The 19,757-nt window shown below is 31.3% G+C and overlaps 1 protein-coding gene across 3 annotated transcripts in view; it reads right to left on the bottom strand.

Moving 5' to 3' along the window:
• LOC141561145 (radial spoke head 1 homolog) overlaps positions 1–19,757 on the bottom strand; it is a 55,655-nt gene that overhangs the window by 16,337 nt on the left and 19,561 nt on the right. For all 3 annotated transcript variants that reach the window (XM_074300308.1, XM_074300309.1, XM_074300307.1), the window contains exons 4-6: positions 16,479–16,569; positions 11,104–11,239; positions 8,083–8,154 (exon numbers count right to left, since the gene is read on the bottom strand). In XM_074300308.1, the coding sequence (XP_074156409.1) occupies positions 8,083–8,154; positions 11,104–11,239; positions 16,479–16,569 (299 nt within the window). The remainder of the gene's footprint in view (positions 1–8,082; positions 8,155–11,103; positions 11,240–16,478; positions 16,570–19,757) is intronic.

Genomic DNA, 19,757 nt, shown 5'->3' on the forward strand with positions numbered 1-19,757 from the left:
TTGAACTGGTCAAAGGAGGGAAAAATACACAGATGAATACAGTTGGGTCCAGAAATGCATTTTATTTAACAGGGAAATAAAGCAGTTAAAAGAAAGAGGGAGGGTAGAATAAGGAAGGTAACAAGGAAAAATGAACAGCCAAATCGATTAGACACTAGAATCCAACAAAATGTTCTTTAAAGAAACATATTTGAAATAGAAAGATACATATAACTAGAGCAGAACTAAAGCAAAAATACTTTAAGTGAAGTTAAAAAAAAAGTAAAGATAGCAATCATGATCTCAGACAAAGCAAAATCAAAACTAGACACAATTGAAAATGATAAATAGGGAAAATACATTTTGCTAAAAGGCAACACAGATAATAAAAATCAGTATTAAATGCATATGCCCAGATGACATAGCATCTAAATTATTAAAGGAATAACTAAATGAGAGAGAGGAGAAAAATTCAGTAAAGCTATATCAGTGGGAAACCTCAATTAACCCATTTTAGGCCTAGTTAAATCTGACCATAGAATTTCTCAACTTAAGTAAGAAAACACAAAAATTGACCTCACAATAAAACCTCACAAACAAATGCAAAAAACCAGAATTATTGAAAGTACATTCTATTTATCATAATAAAAATATATGCCATAAAGTACCTCTGAAGTAGAGATTTTTAAAAATTAGGAAACAAATTAATGTAACCAAAAAATGGGTCAAAGGGCAAACTATAGGAAAAAAAATATTTCATTAAAGAAGATATCAATGACACAACATATCAAAATTTTCGAGATGCAAACGTTGCAGAACTTAGGGGAAATTTTTTTATCTTTTGGGCATATAGCTGAAAATTATTAGAAAATCACACATTAGAAACCTCTAATTACACATCAGAATGGAAATCCTGAAAAATCAAAGGAGAGATTAACAAAATTAACAGTTAAAAAAGTTGAATAAATAAAAATAACTAGCAAAGAGGTTTTTGAAAAAAATTAGAAAATTTGATTTAAAATATATTAAATTACTAATATCAAAATTAAAAATGTAAATTTGTAAACAATAAAGAAGAAATAAAAATAATGATTCTAAGTTATTTCACCCAATAATATACTAATAAAACTGACAATTTACTTTCTTATTTTTTTTTCCCCCCTGAGGCTGGGATTAAGTGACTTGCCCAGGGTCACACAGCTAGGAAATGTTAAGTGTCTGAGATTTGAACTCAGGTCCCTCCTGAATTCAGGGCTGGTGCTCTTCCACTGTACCACTTAGCTGCCGCCTAAACTTGACAATTTAAATGAAATGGATGAATACTGAGAAAAGTAAAAATTGCCTAGATCAAAAGAAAAGGGAATCCTTCAGTAATCCTATCTTGGAAAAAATTGAACAGGCCATAAATAAATTCCCAAACAAAAAACTCCCAGAACTAGATGGATTTACAAGTGAATTCCCCAGACATTTAAAAACCAATAAATTCCATGACTAGATAAAACTATTTGTAAAAAGAAGAGGTCCTACCAAATTCCCTCTATGATATAAATAACTAAATATGACATTTAAATCAGGAGTCAAAAGAGAGAAAGAAAACTATAACTCAATATCCCTAATGAATGTTGATATAAAATATTAAATATCAACAAAGGGACTAGAGCAATATATCACAAAGATCATAGCTATAGCTAGACTGGATTTATATAAAAAATGCAGGGCTGGTTCAACATTAGGAAAATTGCAAACAAAAGTGATCACAGTAATAACAAAAGAAAAATCTTATTATTTTAACAGATACAGAAAAAACCTTAAAAAATTAAATACAACATTAAATTCTATTAGAAACACTAGAAAACATAGAAATAAATGGAGCATTCCTTTTAATGATAAGTATTATTTATCTTAATCCAGGAGCCATCATTATCTGTAATGGGTATGAGCTAGAAGTCTTCCTAATAACACTAAGAGTAAAGTCAAGATGTGCATTGTCATCATTACCACTCAATAACATACTAAGAATGTTAACTATAGCAATAGATAAGGAAAAAAAAAGTCTAATTATAGGCAAAAAGGAAATACAACTATTACTTTTTGCAAATGACATTATGGCTTCCTAAGAGGACCTTGTAGAAAGTTAACTAAAAACTATTTGAAATAATTAACAATATTAGCTAAAGTTGCAGGATGTCAAATAAACTCATATTACCATTTCTGCATTTTACCAACAAAATCCAGCAGGAAGACATTAAAAGGGAAACTTCATTTAGAATAAATACTGGGGTGTCTACTGCCAAGACATACATAGGCACTACTCAAATACAGTTACAAAATAATTTTTATATAAATTCAGGTGTAAATATTAATATTTAATTAATTAACAATAATGGAGAAATATTAGTATCTATGGGTAGGCTGAGCCAATATAATCACCATGACTGGCACATGAATTTATTCATGCAGCGCCATCTCAAACTAACAAACAATTACTTTATGGTGCTAGGGAAAAAATTCATCTAGAGGAATAAAAGGTAAAAAATATCAAAGGAAATTAATGAAAAGAAAGAAATTAAAGGGGGCCTAGAAGTTTAAGGTGTAAACTATACTGTAAGACCAAAATCATAAAAAAATTAATATGAAAAAAAATAGAGATTAATCAGTGATACATATTAGATACACAATATAGAGAAGCAAATGAGCACAGCAACCTAGTGTTTGATATACACAAAGAGCTGCAAATATTGGGCAAGAATTCTTTATTTGAGAAAAACATCTGGGAAAATTGGAAAGCAATCTGGCAGAAACTAGGTATAGACCAACATATACTGCATACTAAAATAACCTTCAAATGAATATGCTATTTGGACAAAAAATGCAACATCATAAGAAAATTAGAGGACCATAGAAGAAACTGTCAATCCTAAGAATAATTCATGACCAAACAAAAGATAGAAAAGTTTGGCAATTTTGATTACATAAATTTAAAAGTTTTTGGATAAATAAAATATCGCTAAAAGTCAAGAGAAAGAGGGAATTGGGAGGGAAAATTTTGTAGTAATTGTCTTTAATAAAGGTGATCATTACCTTTTCCTAAGTGTTGTTTTAATTTGCATTTCTAGAAATAACTTTAATTTCTTTATCTGAAATTTGCCTGTTAATATTCTTTGATCATTTATCTATTGAGAAATGGCTTGTATTCTTATAAATTTGAGTCATTTCTCTACATATTTTAGAAGTAAGGCTTTTATCAGAACCCTAGGATATGAATTTTTTTCTCAGTTTTCTGTTTCCCTTATAATCTTGACTTCATTTGCATTTTCTTCATTAATTACTTTGAAATTCTTGGCTTTTTGTTATTCCAGTTGAATTTTGTTATTATTTTTTCTAGTTCTATACAGTAGAAGTTTGACAGTTTGATTGGTATGGCACTGAATAGATTGATTTATGTAGAATTATTCTTTTATTATATTAGTTTGGTCTACTCATGAGTATTTGATATTATTCTAATTGTTTAGATCTAATTTTATTCTTGTAAAAAGTTTCTGTATACAATGTATACAGTGTTCTCTTGGTTCTCCTTACTTTACTTAGCATCGGTTCATGTTAATCTTTCCAGGCACAAAATAAAAAGAATTCATCAATCACCTCCTGAAAGAGATCTCTAAATGAAAACTTCCAAAAAGCTCTCAGGTCAAAGAAAAATATTTTAAAAAGCCAGAAAGAAATAATTCAAATATTGTGCAGCCAGGATCATGTAAAATTTAGTGGCTTCCACATTAAAGTAGAAGGTTTGGAATATGATATTCTGGAAAACAAAAGAGCCAGGATTACAAAAAAGAATAAGGTACAAAGCAAAACTGAGGTAATCTATCTTTTTTTTGGGGGGGGGGGAGAAATGTATATTTAATGAAATGATTTTCAAGCATACCTGATGAAAAGACCAGGGCTGAATAGAAAATTTGATATTCAAATACAAGACTCAGGAGAAGCATAAAAAGGTGAACATGAAAAAATAATTATAAGAGACTCAATAAAGTTAAACTGTATTTTTAAATAAAAGATAATATATGTAACATCTAAGAATTTTATCATTATTAAGGCAGTTAAAAGGAGTTTATCTTGAGAGAAAGCCTGGGTGTGAGTCAAATATGTTGCAATGATTGCCCCTGAAAATTTAGGAGTAAAAAAGAAGGATGCTCTGGGAGAAGGGGAAAGGAAGAAGTAGAATGGAGAAAATTTTCTCACAAAAAAGTACTTAAGAAAGAGCTTTTATTATGGAGGGTAAATGGGGGAGGAATGGTGGGTAATGTTTAAACCTCACTCATAAGAATTGGTTCAAAGAAGCAAGAATCACTATTGGTTAGAAAAATGAAAATTAAAACAACTCTGAAGTTCTACCTCACACCTATCAGAAATGATAATTGCTGGATGACATAAGGGAAAAATAGGTAGACTAATGAAGTACTGATGGAGCAGTGAATGGGTCCAACCATTCTGGAGAAAAACTTGGAACTATGTTCAAAGACCTATAAAAATTGTGTATATCTCTTAGGCCCAATATCATTATTAGATCTGTATCTCAAAAAGATCAAAGAAAAAAAAGGACCTATATGTGTAAAGTATTTATAGCATATATTATCTATGTGTTTATGAATATATATATATATATTTATATATATTTGCAGTAGAAAAGAATTGGAAATCAAGGGGATGCTCCTCAGTAGGAGAATGGCTGAACAAGTTGTGGCATATAGGATGAAGTACTATTGTGCTTATAAAAAATGAAGAGAGGTCTGGATTCAGAAAAAACGTAGTAAGACCTACCTGAGCTGGTGCAAAGTCTAAGGAGAAGAACTGGGAGATCGTTGTGCACCGTAACAACAATGTTGTAATGATAAACTGAAAGACGTGGCTTCTCTGATCAATACAATGATCAAAAACAATTCCAAAAAAATCACGATGAAAAAATGCTATCTACTACCCCAGAGAAAGAAAGAGAAACATAATGTTCTTGCTTTATTTTTCTTTCGTCTTTCGGAATATGACTAATATGAAAAATAAACTTTGTATGATGTACAATGTACATGTACAGTTGGTATCATATCACTTGTCTTCTCAGTGGATGGGAAGAAGAGAGAGAATTTGGTACTCAAAATTTAAAGAGAAAGGAATGTAAAAAATAAAGTAATAAGTTAAAATGTTAAATATTTAAAGACCTAAGGAATAAAAGATTATAATGGAAAAAATATGAGGAAGAAGAAATAGAAGAAGTTAACTTATATTTTTGGGAGAAATCTCATGTCCCCATTAAAAAATCAATATTATAAATCTATTCCCCAATTGATAAATGGTCAAAGAATATGAATAGGTAGTTTTCAGATAAAGAAATCAAAGCTATCTATAGTCATATAAAAATGCTCTAAATCTCTACTGATTAGAGAAATACAAATTAAAACAAATGAAAATTAAAACAACTCACACCTATTAGAGTGGCTAAGATAGCAAAAAAAAATTAATACTGAAGGAGATATGGGAAAACCCGGACACTAATGCACTGTTGAATTATGAATTGATCTAGCCATTACAGAGAGTAATTTGGAATTACTCTCAAAGGGCTATAAAACTGTGTATAACCTTTGGGCCAGCAATATCACTGCTAGATCTGTAACTCAAAGAGATTAAAAACAAAGGCATAAGGGTCTATTTGTACAAATAATATTTATAACACCTCTTTTTGTGGTAGCTAAAAATTGGAAATTGAAGGGCTGCCTTTCAGTTGGGGGATCCCTGAACAAGTTGTGCTATATGACTGTAATGGAATATTATTGAGCTATAATAAATTTCAAGCAGGATGATTTCAGAAAAATCAGCGATACAAATTGAAGCAAGCAGAATCAGGAGACCATTGTACATAATAACAGCAATATTGTGTAATGAACTCTGAATGACTTAGCTATTCTCAGTAATACAGTGATCCAAAAGTTCATGATTTAAAAAAATGACATTCTTCTCCAGAGAAAGAATTGATGTTGTTTGAATATGTACTGAGATGTATATTTTTCCCTCCCTCCCTCATTCCCTTTCTTCTTTTCTTCCTCCCTTCCTTCCTTCCATCTGTCCTTGCTTTTTTAGTTTTCTTGTACAAAATAATTAATATGGAAATGTTTTATGTGATTGCATATATGTAATCTAAATCAAATTGCTTACCAGTTTGATTGGGGAGGGAAGGGAGGGAGAAATAGAATTTGAAATTCAAAATTTACCTGAAAAAGCGCTAAGAATTCTTTTTTTACATATAATTGGGGGGGAAGTAAGATATTATATTTTTAAAAGTCAATATTATTTTGAAAGGAAGGTGAGATTCTAAGATGGTGAGAGAAAGTCAAATAGAGGATGAGATAATTGGTCAGAATGTGAAAGGAGAAGTGGACAAGAAGCTTTTTAGTTTCTTTCTATGCTTCTGGGGTGGCGGAAAAGTGGGGACAGAGTATTAAAGGGGTAGAATTCAGATGGAAGATTGAGAGTAGGACATAATCAATAGAGGGGGAATAATCATGTAACAATATAACATAAGTGCTTTAATAATACTATTTCATTTTGGTGTTTTTTCTTTGTAAACCCAGAACTTACCAGTACACATTGGGTGTGTTTGTCGAGGAAATGAGTATTATCTTTCTCTCTTTTTTTTCCTTTCTTTTTTTTTAAATTTTATAATTATAAATTTTTGACAGTATATATGTATGAGTAATTTTTTAATAACATTATCCCTTGTATTCATTTTTCCAAATTATCCCCTCCCTCCCTCTACTCCCTCCCCTAGATGACAGGTAATCCCATACATTTTATATGTGTTACAATATAACCTAGATACAATATATGTGTGTAAATCCCATTTTCTTGTTGCACGTTAAGTATTAGATTCCGAAGGTGTAACTAACCTGGGTAGATAGACAGTAGTGCTAACAATTTACATTCACTTCCCAGTGTTCCTTCTCTGGGTATCGTTGTTTCTGTCCATCATTGATCTTTCTCAAGTAAACTATAAACTCTTTGAGGACAAGAACAGTATCTTTTTTATTTTAATATTTATCCTAGTACTTAGCAAAGTGTATTACATGTCATTTGATCAAAATTTCCATTGATGTAAGGAGCTCCAAATATCCACCTCTTTCCAATGGTAAAGATTAACAGTTTGGCTATAATATATATTCTTAGAATGGTTGTTGTTAGCCCAAGATCTGTGAAATTGTTTTTTGAATATTTTGTTTGCTGTTTTTCAATATAATTTATTTTCTTTGTAATACTATGCATTTTATTTAATGTACTTAAAAATATTCTAAGAAGAAATCTGTAATCTTTACCAGATTGCCAAAGGGACCCGAAGTCTTAAGAGTTGTCTAGCTGCGGTGGGAATAAATTATTTATCCTTGGTCAATAAGTGTCAAAGAGGATCTTGATCCAGGTCTTCCTGATACTAAATCTGGATATCTATCATATTATTTTTTCCTTGATATATTGTACTATTGGTTATTTGATAAATGTTTGTTGAATGAATAGAGTGGTTATCACTTAAAAAATCAAAAACCTCCAAAAAAGTATCAACCCAGAAATATTTACTAATTTTCTATTCTTTGATAGCCATGAACCAGTTAGACACATAATACACACATACACACACACGGGAAATTTGATTCTGAATTAAGTATAATATTAGCTGGCTAAAATTTAATGTTATAAAAAAATAAAAGAAAGGATGTCGTCACCCACATCCTCGAAATGAATAGTATTAATTACATATAATAGTAAAATTTAAAATTTCAATTGAATCTTCAAAGACAATATATAGTTTTCTTGCTAAATATTAATTGCTTATTTTTGACATGCAAGACAGTTTAGACTTTTAACAATAAGCACTGCGATAGACTTGAATTTGCAAATCAATGTTTTAATTTTATAATTACAAAAACAAATAAAACAAAAAAGACTTTCCCAGTTGTCTAAGTTTTTAAATAAAATATACTACTTCTAACTTTATAGTAGCAATAAAAGTAGTTAAGCCAAATTACTTACAAATATGCTAATTATACTTATTATAATATAACTTACCCTTCGTTTAAGTTCATATTCACCATGCTGCTCACATCCAATATCAAAAATATACTTTCCAGGGCCCACTGGCTATGCATAAAAGAAACAAAATGTTACCTAAAACTATGATGGTTCAACTTACAATACAGATGATGTGTGACTTATAATAATTTTGCCCCCAGACTTGTGATTTAATTAGTGCTGAAACTCCTTTCATCATGGAGATCAATATCTTGTCTGTAACAAAGAAAAGTCTGGGACACGAAGAGGTTAAATGACTTCTTAAGGCCAGTTTGAGTAAAGGTAAAACTTCAGCTTAGGTCATTCCAATTATAAGGCAGATTAATCCATTATATCACAGTGCCTCTCCTGGAACATAACACAGAACCGCCTATACAAAACGGAAAAATTAAGAGAGGAACAATAACAAAGAGGTTATTTGTGTGAATTAATGATCATTACAAAGTAAAGTTCCTTAGATAAACCTAATTTACATTTGTTTTAAGAGCATCTCAAAATATGGCTTTATCAAGGAAGCTACATATTTCCTAAATAATCCTGACACCATTAATTTTCTTAACAAATTCTTTTTTTATAATTAATGGAATATAAAGTTTCAATTTATCCCTTGATCAAACGAGCATGATTTTCAGACTAAGAGGTTCTGAATTAAGTTTTTTTTGTATCACATTAAAGTACAACATGATATCTAAAGAAAAAGGAAAAACTTATAAAATACTAAATCTGCATTTTAAGGCACCTGAAGAGCTTAGTCAAATAAATGATACAATATATTATACAATATAAGAGTAATAATAGCATTTAACTCCCAAAGTTGCTATGAGAATAAAATGAAATTTTTTGGGGGGGAAAAACTATTATAAAGCATACTCTTCTTGTATTTGTTAAAATATTATATTGATAACTCAGTATACATAATTTTCTTTACTTATTCTTTTAAAAACTTGACAAAATTGTTTGAAAAAATATTGAGTTTTCATGAGATCCAATTAAGCTATATCACACCAGGAGTTTTTAAAAAAGAAACTAGACAGAAAAAAAGCATTAAAAGTCTGTCAACATTTTTTCTCTCAGTAACAATGGAGATTAAAGTTTAAACTTTAACATCATAGTCTTGATGTGATCAAATATGTTAACATATGTAAAGCACTTTGCAAACTTTAAAGCACTATACAAATGTTTGCTATGATATTATTTGAGACAGTAACAATGATACTAACAAAAATAAAGATGATGTAATAACTGGACCAGATCAAGTATTTATAGAAGAGGTCTATGCTTGAGCCAACTAAATTTTAAGGAAGTTAAAGAATAAAAGAAAGAACAATAGCAAATGAGAAGGGAAAAACATCTCAGATGATATTGTAATTTATTAGAAGGTGATCACAAAAAATTATTGATTCATACATGCTTACCTTTACAAAATCTTGATGTAAATGATCTGCACATAAGCATGTGTATACATGTTTACACACACACACACATATATATATCTATATACATATAAATACAGAAATGCATATATTATCCTAGATGACAGTACAAGAAGAAAACAGATTTTCACAATAATATTCTATAACAAATCATATTTATAGAGTGACAAATTACTGAAAGGTGCATAAGAACCCAAGAACAAGCTGTATTTATTGTTTGTTAACTATTTTTGAAAAATGTTTAATTGGAACAAAATGCTCACTTAAAGACTTTTCCCTTAACAAAGTGTTTCTCATGTACATGTTGGGATAACATATTTCACAAAAACAAAACAAAAAACTTTGTTCAATGATCTTCTGTTTACTGTCAAGTGGGGCCCTTTAAACAAGGATTCCCAGTGATGGAGGATACTTACACTAGATCTAAATGAGAGATTACCTTTATATAGTGAAGAACTACAAATGGATGATCCCATTTATAGATAACATGTAGTTAATATAATATTCAATACAATTTCCTCACCATCATCTGACATATAGAAGATAAAATTCAGGTTTAAAAATATTTTCGTTTTAAGAATTTTATTTGTTATATAGTAACTGTAGATTTCATGTGTTATAAAAAGTGAATAATGTCCGAAATCAATGGTTTTTTTTTAACTGATAATTAGCACAAAAGGTCACAGAATTCAAGGGAAATACTAGTGAGAAAAATATTTTGCATATTATCTTTATTATGCATTTTATGGATTATTTCATGTTACTGTGTTAGGAAAAGTGCATATTATTAGAATAAATGTTCTGTTATAGACAACTGTATTCAGAAATCTCTAGTGAAAGGTTATAGTTTTTAGTGGTCATGAAAATCTAATCTCCTATTTCTCAGGTTCAATGTATCAACATTTGTATTTTTTTCTTTTATATTGCTTTCTAGGAACATTTATCCTGTGGAAGTTGAAACCCATTGAAGATTTTCATCCTTCACTGCATATTGATGTATCATGACCTCTTCTAGATTGATTGACCATTTTTCTTTGTAAATTTTATTGGTGGTTTAGCTGAATGGAGCTGGATTTATTATACACCTTACTCTTATTAATTTGTGCCTTTTCTGTTTCATGCAGCAATGAATCCGACCCCTTTGTTTTTTTGGTGTTATCTACCTTTGCTATTCATTTTCTCCTACCCTGACTAGTTTGGACATTTTCAGCTGCCTTATATTGAAATGGATTAGTACAACATATTGGACCTTCAGATGGAGGGAAGAAATTATATCTTCCTTTTTTCTTCTCTACCTGGTTCTTTGTACTGCTGAATCTCTTCTACAACCATAAGTGTCATTCCACCTAAATCTTGTTCTTCTGTTGATAATAAAAGCAGAAATGTAAGATAATGATTCATAAAGTAAGGCAGAGGATTTTAATGCTTTCATATATCACACCACACTATCCTTTCTTAGGATGCCGCCATATTTTTAAAAATTTGAATTTTAGTACTTTCATATTGTAATTTTTACATATCAACAGATATTTGCAATAATATTTTGTTCTATTTATTAGAAAATTGAACTTTTATAATTACTTACATTTTTTCCCATGAACTTGCCCTGGTATCTGTGCTTTTGGTGAATGAGTTCTCCTGTTCCCTGTTGTTGTCCGTTTATCCAAGTACCAACATACTTTGAGCCAGTCTCAGCATAGAAATAAGTTCCTCTCCCATGCCTGTTTTAGGAAGGAATACTTTAAACTTTTCTTAGGTTAAAATTAGAATTTAATTAATTGAGAAATGAAGTTTCACAGGTGAAAAAAATGAAAAACAAAGTAAAGCCATTTTGCTGGTTGTAGAGGAAAAAGCAGGGAATACTGAGTCAAATGATATGGGTTCACTTCCCTGACTTCTACTTACTGTGTGACCTTAGGCAAATCATTGTAGATTTAAAAGTTCAAAAGGATTGGGGAGATCATCATTCTGTATTTGAACTACATTTGGAAGATAGCTTAAGGGCCTCAATTTTCTCATCTAAGGGTTGGACTAAATAATTTCTAAAGTCCCTTTTATCCCTAAATAAAAAAGCAAAACTATGAAATATATTATAATTTTCCTCTTTGGTGGATGGTTATAATCTCTTAGAATTGGAAGGGACCCCCAACTCGCCTTCCTAGGTCTAATTCAATTTCTAGCTAAACAAAAATACAGTCTGTAAAATCCCCAAGTGGGTCTATTGTTCCCTCTAGTTAACTCTAATTTTTAGGAAGCTTATTCTTATATCAGGACTTGAATCTGTCTTTGCAGCATTCACTTATTGTTCTGAGTTGTGCCTTCTAGGACCAAGAAGACATATATGATTTCTCTTGCACACAGCAATACTATTCATAGTTGAGGACAATTCAGCTCTTCTATTATACAGTATTTTAACTCTAATTCTTTTAAATGGTCTTCATATATAGCATGATCTCAGATCATTTTAGCATCCTGGTCACATAGTTCATTGACCATATTTCCAATTTATCAATGTTCATTCTAAAATGTGACAACTAGAATTTAATGCTATAATTTAAATATAGTCTGATAAGAACAGAATGCAATGGAACTATCACTTCCCTAGTGTTCCCTATGAGCATACAGCTAATAAATGTGTTAGAATTTGAATCCATGTTTTCCTAACAGCAAATCTTACATACAATATTACTTATATACTGAAATTTAATTAGGTTGAATGTAACATCTTATAGCTTGCAAACCTGCCCTAATAGATGGATTGTCCTTGTTGTTTCTGCAGTAAGGAAGGTAGCAGACAGGCTGGAAATTGTAAGACAGAGTCAGTGGCAAGATAGAGAAACTGCAGACAAAAAATATACATTTGATTTAGCTTTCTCTACTACCCATAGTTGTCTTAGCAAGAGACTTTACCTTAATTTATAGTAACTGTTTTCCAGATCTTTTATAACTATATATATATGTAAATATACATATATGCATACATACATATATATGTGCATACCTACATATATATGTGCATATATATATATATATATATGTAACTAGCTATAACTAAGCAATAGCCATTTGACCAATAATAATCAAACAACTTTGGGGTTCAGGGTTTCTCAGTTTTTCTAAGCATTAAGGTTCTCCTATTGAGCTATGCAAAAGAATGGCAAGGAAAAAGATGCCCAAGAAGAAATATAATTTTCTTTCCATCTTTTTCATCTGCAAATGAATTACTCAAAGTTTCAAACTCATTAAGAGGCATAGAATTACAAGGTATAGGGCAGCTAGGTGTCTAGATTAGATTGACTAGAGTGGAGGAGACAAGTTCTTTGATTTGTAAATGAGATAGATAAAGAAAAGACAAACCATTCCAGTATCTTTGCCAAGAAAATCTTAAATGGGATTCTGAAGAATCAAAGCAACTAAACAGTATTTCCTGAAAAATCATCCCCTTACATTTCATTGTTCCTTATGACTTAAAAATTAGCTTAGTTCTAAAAGAGGCACAACCTTACACAGGGGAGTTCCACAACACTGCTTATTAGAAGAAAAAGAACAACTCAATAGGGCAAGACTGCTAAAAATAAGGCTGAAAGCTGACAAAGGAAAGTGGGCTGCCCCAGGATCTTTTCTTATTGATGTGGATGGATGGGAAGGACTTAGGAATTTAAAGTAGAGGAACTGACCCTGTTAACAAACCAAGTGTACTCAATAAATAAGAGAGCCAGTTATGCAATAAACTAGATGTTTAAAAACACATTTTTTTGTCCTTTTATTTGATTCTCTCAAGAGTTGCAGCAAAAGGTAAAACTCCTAACTCCCCTGTTCACTATGGCAATGAAGGAATGAATGAATGAATGGCCATTTTTAAAGCACTTAATCTGTGCCAAGTTCTGTACTAAGTGCTATAGATGTAAATAGTATATTTTATTTTATTTAGCTGAGGCAATTTGGGGTTGTGTCACACTGCTGGGAAGTGTTAAGTGTCTGAGATCAAATTTGAACTCAGGTCCTCCTGACTTCAGGACTGGTGCTGTATCCACTGCATCACCTAGCTGCCCAAAACATTACATTTTAATAAAAGAATACTAAACAGTTATAATTCAGAGATATTGATGCTTAGCTTCTAGACCACCTTAACAAAGTGAATATTTTATTAAAATGAGCTATATGAATTTTTTTGTTTCCAAGTGCATATAAAAGTTATGTTCACACTATACAGTAGTCTATTAAAGTATACAATAATATTAAGTTTTTTTTAGAAGTGTACATATCTTAATTTAAAATACTTTACTGCTAAATATGCTAATTATCATAAGCCTTCAGTGAGTTTTAATCTTTTTACTAGCAGAGGGTATTACCTCAGTGTTGATGGCAACTGACTGATCAGAGTAGTAATTGCTAAAGATTGAGGTGACTGCAGCACTTTTAAAAATGATGACAAAAACAACAAAAAGATAACAATTAAGTTTGCCACAGTGCAAACAAGCAATAGGCAAAAAGCCGCAGGTTTTGTGGAGTGCTTAAAGCTTGGTGAGACATTAAGAACCATCATCCACTGCATACTGGATCATAGTCATCCTGGTTTTGTCTTACCACTGGACTTGAGATGAGTGAGGCTGACAATATTAAGTGACTCTAGTTCACTTAAATCCAATTTACCTGTGAGTCAAGACATCACCTCCATGATGTCACTGGTTCCCTTTTAAAACAAAGAATAAACAACTTGCATATGTGTGCATATGTATGTTTATGTGTGTGTGTTCCTTTTCAATATTATTTCAAAGAATGGCATAAAACTTTTAACTTTAGTTTTTCCAGCAGTATATTCAATTCCATAATTTCTCTTTTGTCTATTTCTTTTAGAAACCCAAAATGCCCAAAACTGAGAGGGAAATAAAACTTTCCTATTATTACTATGTACACTTTGTAATTCATTTTTTTTCTTTATAAATTTAGATCCTAAAGCATTTAGAGCATATGAATTTGCTGCTTATTTGTTTTGATATCTATGGTTTCTCTTGGCATTATGTTGTTTACTTGTTTATTATTTGTATGCTAGGAATTTTTAGTTTTGCTTTGTCTGATCACATTATTGCAGCTCCACACAAGAGATTAAAGTTAAAGGAGTTTCATCTGACTTAGGAGATCAAGGAGAAAGGCAGAGGCTAAGGGGTTTGCTAAATAAGATTTTCAGAGAAGCAAGAAAATTAATGAGTAGATCTCTGAACATCCCAGAACAAGCATGTTTGTTCACATTGTGCATCCCTTCCAGAGCACGTGAACTGGTTGTGGAGAGGTATTGAATGATGAACACATTCTGGGTTATGAACCTGCTTCGGCTGCTTATTTAGCTTTTGGAACAAAATGTTCTCATCTGTTCTACTGGCAGTCTTCACATGCTGGAGATAGACACCCCCTTAACTCATCTAAAAAAATTGTCACCTGGCTTAGCCATCTACTGAGGTTTACTGGAGTGTGACTGCTACATATGGTAAAGTTTCTTGGAGGACAAGTAGGCCTGAAAAAAGGCTCAGCAAGCCTTCAAACCATCGATACTAGGGTTTTTTAAAAAATGTACTTGTAAAGAATATATAGCCTTCCTAGATATTCCTATTTTCCTATGTATGTGTCTCTCTACTTTTGACTTCTATGTGAATATCACATATTCATGATGCTTTGTGTCCTTACAGCATAGGATAATTCAAGTTTATGGAAATGTTTTATTACCATACTTTTCTTTATTTCCTTACTAAGCAAAATAAGTGACTTTGCTTTTAGTCAACTGTATCTTCTGGCTGAATATTGTGGGTAAACTTACTAGTGTGATTTCATGAAATACAGCTTTAACAGTGTGGAAGTACAGAATATCTTGAATCTGGTATAGTCATTCCTCTGGGGACTCAATCTGCCAGAGTGACTTGGGTTGGAATCTCAGACAGGAACTTACATAGTTATATAACAGGAAATTTTTTTCCCCAGTTCTATCACACACATTGGTCAAAAAGCAGGGAGATCCTTAGAGGAGGCAATCACGGAACTAAACTTGGCTTTCTATACATTTGTGATTGGTTATAGTAATTTTGTATATTATTCTAAAAAGCACACAAAATTGGTATACATTTCCTAGAAATGAGTATGGGACTATAATTCTTCTGTGGGATTTAACAAAATCTATGAAATAGCTAATTATTTGTATAACACATTAAATTGCACTAAGTAATTTATGTACATCATTTCATTTAAGGCCCACAATAACACTGTGAGATAGACATTTCATATATTGATATTTCCATTGTACAGATAAGAAAACAAAGTTTGAAAGAGATTAAATGATATACTTCTGGTCAAATGAATTAAGTATGAGAGGAGAAATTAGAATTAAGGTCCACTCAGAGCTGTTACACTTGAGGAAAGTTTTACAAAATGCAAAACAAAGTAATACTGCCCTACTCCATTTAAGGACTGAAGAAAAGCTCATCTGGTATACATCAACTAGGAAACATTTCATTTCATAGCTTCCTATGTTACCTCATTATTTTTTGCTACCAAGGTTCTAAATTCAGTTTTTTATACATTGATGAAAATTAATGCTATGAGCACTGAGGTAAAGCACCGATCACTATAACCTGATTATAAGTTCATGGAATCCAAGTGTACTATATCCTATATTATTTTATGCTCTATTGATAATGAGAGCAGAGGCAAAAGCTGCCTTCTCTAGTTGTAGGATGAAAACTTTTCCTACATCAGCTTGTGGAGGGCTGTTTTAATAAATTATTATGAACCTGGTTTTCTGACATAGATGCCATAGAATCATACTGAGCATATATATTCCAGAATGCTTCCTTCCTAATTCACATAAGAATCTGTTCGTTGTAATATATGAATTTTCTATAATAAATCTAAAGATACATCAGAGTCTTTGCTTGCTTAAAGAAATAGTAAAACAACAAACAAAAAACAAACCTTTGGCCAGCAAACCACTGTCCTGTATATGTATCATTATTTGCATAGTGATATACTCCAAAGCCTTGCCTTTCATCGTTTACCCAGTTTCCTGAAATTGATAATGCAAACAAACAAACAAACAAACAAAACATGACAGCATAAGAAATCCAATTTGGGCTGTCTTTGAATTTTTATAATTTACTATGGTATAATACACACATATCCAAAGAGAAATATTGTTTGAATAATTAAAAAGCATTTATCTAGAGGAAGTCATAACTTTCAGAGAACCTTTAAATAATTGTTCAATCAAAATATTTATTGAGTACGTAATGTATATTAGGCACTTATACAAATAGAAGACACAATTTCTTCCCTAAAGAAGTTTACTAGGCTGTCACACATGAATCAATAAAAGAAAAAATATGAGAAATATGAGAAAATATAAAATATGATCTGTGCTAAATTATATAGTATAGAAAATATTTGCAGTATTTTAGAAAATTATAAAGACAATGGAGGGTTACAGTAGGAAGGCTTTATATGGGGTAATAGGATTAGAGCCAAAAAAATACGTCATAGAACATTAGAATTACAATTCATTTTTCAGATGAGCTAATGTGTTACTCTTCATTGTTTTTTTATACTCTGAATGAGGAAACTGACACACAAAGTGGTGATACAGTTTGCCCACACAACCAATTTGAGTGGAACCAACAAAAGAATCTAGCTTTATCTTAACTTTCGGGCCAGTTTTCTTTCCCCTATACCATGACATATATTTTTTCCCCCAGTTTTTAAGAGAGCTCTTGTTTATTTCCTAAATCAGAATATGTGTATCTAGGCCTGAAATCGAGCTCTTTCTTTCTTTTTCTTCCTTCCTTCCTTCCTTCCTTCCTTCCTTCCTTCCTTCCTTCCTTCCTTCCTTCCTTCCTTCCTTCCTTCCTTCCTTCCTTCCTTCCTTCCTTCCTTCCTTCCTTCCTTCCTTCCTTCCTTCCTTCCTTCCTTCCTTCCTTTCTTTCTTTTATAAAACAATAGCTTTGTCTTTTTCAAAATACAAGCAAATATAATTTTCAATATTCAATCTTGCAAAACTTTGTGTTACAAATTTTTCTCCATCCCTCCTTCCTCTTTCCTCCTCCAGACAGCAATCAATTCAATATAGGTTAAACATGTTCAATTCTTCTAAACATATTTCCATACTTATCATTCTGCACAAGAAAAATCTGATCAAAAAGGGGAAAAAATAAGCAAGAAAAAACAAGCAAACAACAACAATAAAAAGGTGAAAATATGATGTTATGACCCATATTCAGTCCCCACATGCTCTTTTTGGATGTAGATGATTTTCTCCATTACAAGTCTATTAGAATTGACCTAAATCATCTCATTGTTGAAAAAAGCCAAGTCCATCACTGTTGATCATCATTTGTTCTTGTTATTGCTGTTATACCATGATGCTTTAAAGACTGATAAAGATATTGATGGGCATATATTTTACCATATTTAACACAGACTGGATTACTGGCCATCTAGGGGAGAAGGTGGTCGGATGGGAGAGAGAAATTGAAAGACAAGGTTTTGCAAGGATCAATGGTGAAAAATTATCCTTGCATTTGTTTTGAAAATAAAAAGCTTCAATTAAAAAAAAAGTTAAAAATACTATCTGTAAAAATAGATAATAGATAGATAGAATAGAATATAGATAGAATGGAAAAGAGGAGTACAAGGGGATGGAAATAATTATGGTGTGTGAGTACAGTGAAAAACATTGTTTTGTCTAAAGCAGGAGTTTTGAGTTGGAAAGTGGTGAGTTTTCAAAACAAAGATTGCTTAGCTAGGATGTAGGCACTTGAAAAATGGTCTTAGAAATCCAGTATATAATTTTGGACTTGATAGCTACAGTAGCTTCTTCAGCAATAGAGAGATATGGTATAACACATAGTATCTATCATCTTATAGATTTGGAAAATTAAAGCTGTTTATTTTGGGTATTTGTGATTCAGTTCACTGAGAGTTGGCTTAAAAATGATATGTAATTCAAAGGTTTAAGATTCCAAAGATATAGTTAAGCCATATATTTTCCCAGTATAAGGACCAATATTACATAGTAATAAACTCCCTAACTCAAGGCACCTCCCCCACCTGAAGGTTATAACAATTCTTGAATTGTTTGTGTTATGGAGAAAATATTCCTACTAATTTCATGTGATAGATAATTACCATCAAATCACTGTCACCACACAGATTCCAGATGGTTTTTATTTTGCTTATAATACAGAGCTCAGAAAAATAACTCTTGTTTGATGAGTAGGGTTATGACATAACTTTTATTTCTTTTTAATATTCTTTTTTTTATCTTTAAATTTTGAATTCTAATTCTCTCCATTGCTACTCCATCCCCCACATCCATTGAGAAGGTAAGCAATATGATATTAATTATCTATGTGAAATCATGCAAGACATATTTTCATATTAACCATATTTTAAAAAAAAACAAGAAAAAGAAAGTGAGAAAATTATCCATCACTTCTCTCTCTGGTGGTGGATAGTATTTTTCATCATAAGTCCTTTGGAAATGCCTTGCATCACTATATTGATTGCAGTAGATAAGTCTTTTACAGGCTATCATCATTACAATATTATTACTACTATGCACAATGATCTCCCAGTTCTTCTCCCTTGACTTTTTATCAGTTCATAAAACTCTTGCCATATTTTCCTGAAACTATCCCTTATCCCCATCCTTATTATGCAGGGCTAAGGAGAAGGATTCCTTTCTTTTGCTTTTAACATTTTATTTGTGAAATTATGACAATCCTTGACTAAACTCTGATATATCATGGTAAGGAGATAACCTTAGGCTATACCAATTAATTATTAATTCTGAGAAGTCCTACTAAATTGAAAAGACTTTGCATATAATTTTGTAACGGACTAGTTCTGAAGCCAATCCTACCATAGTGTCAATAGACTCATTAACAAGTGATTTCACTCACAGAAAATTCTACCTGATGATTTTTTTTCCCCCAAAGGCAATCTATGTTTTGGCACAAAGGAGTTACAATTTGCTTCACTGAAGGAATAGTCCTTCAAAAATTTCTTATTGAAGATTGTTTTTTTTTAAATTTTATTTATAAATTTTTTGACAGTTTATATGCATGAGTAATTTTTTTTTATAACATTATCCCTTGTATTCATTTTTCCACATTATCCCCTCCCTCCCTCTACTCCCTCCCCTTGATGACAGGCAATCCCATATATTTTACATGTGTTACAATATAACCTAGATACAAT

This window comes from Sminthopsis crassicaudata, chromosome 3 (assembly GCF_048593235.1).
Source record: "Sminthopsis crassicaudata isolate SCR6 chromosome 3, ASM4859323v1, whole genome shotgun sequence".
In the NCBI taxonomy this organism is placed as follows: Eukaryota; Metazoa; Chordata; class Mammalia; order Dasyuromorphia; family Dasyuridae; genus Sminthopsis; species Sminthopsis crassicaudata.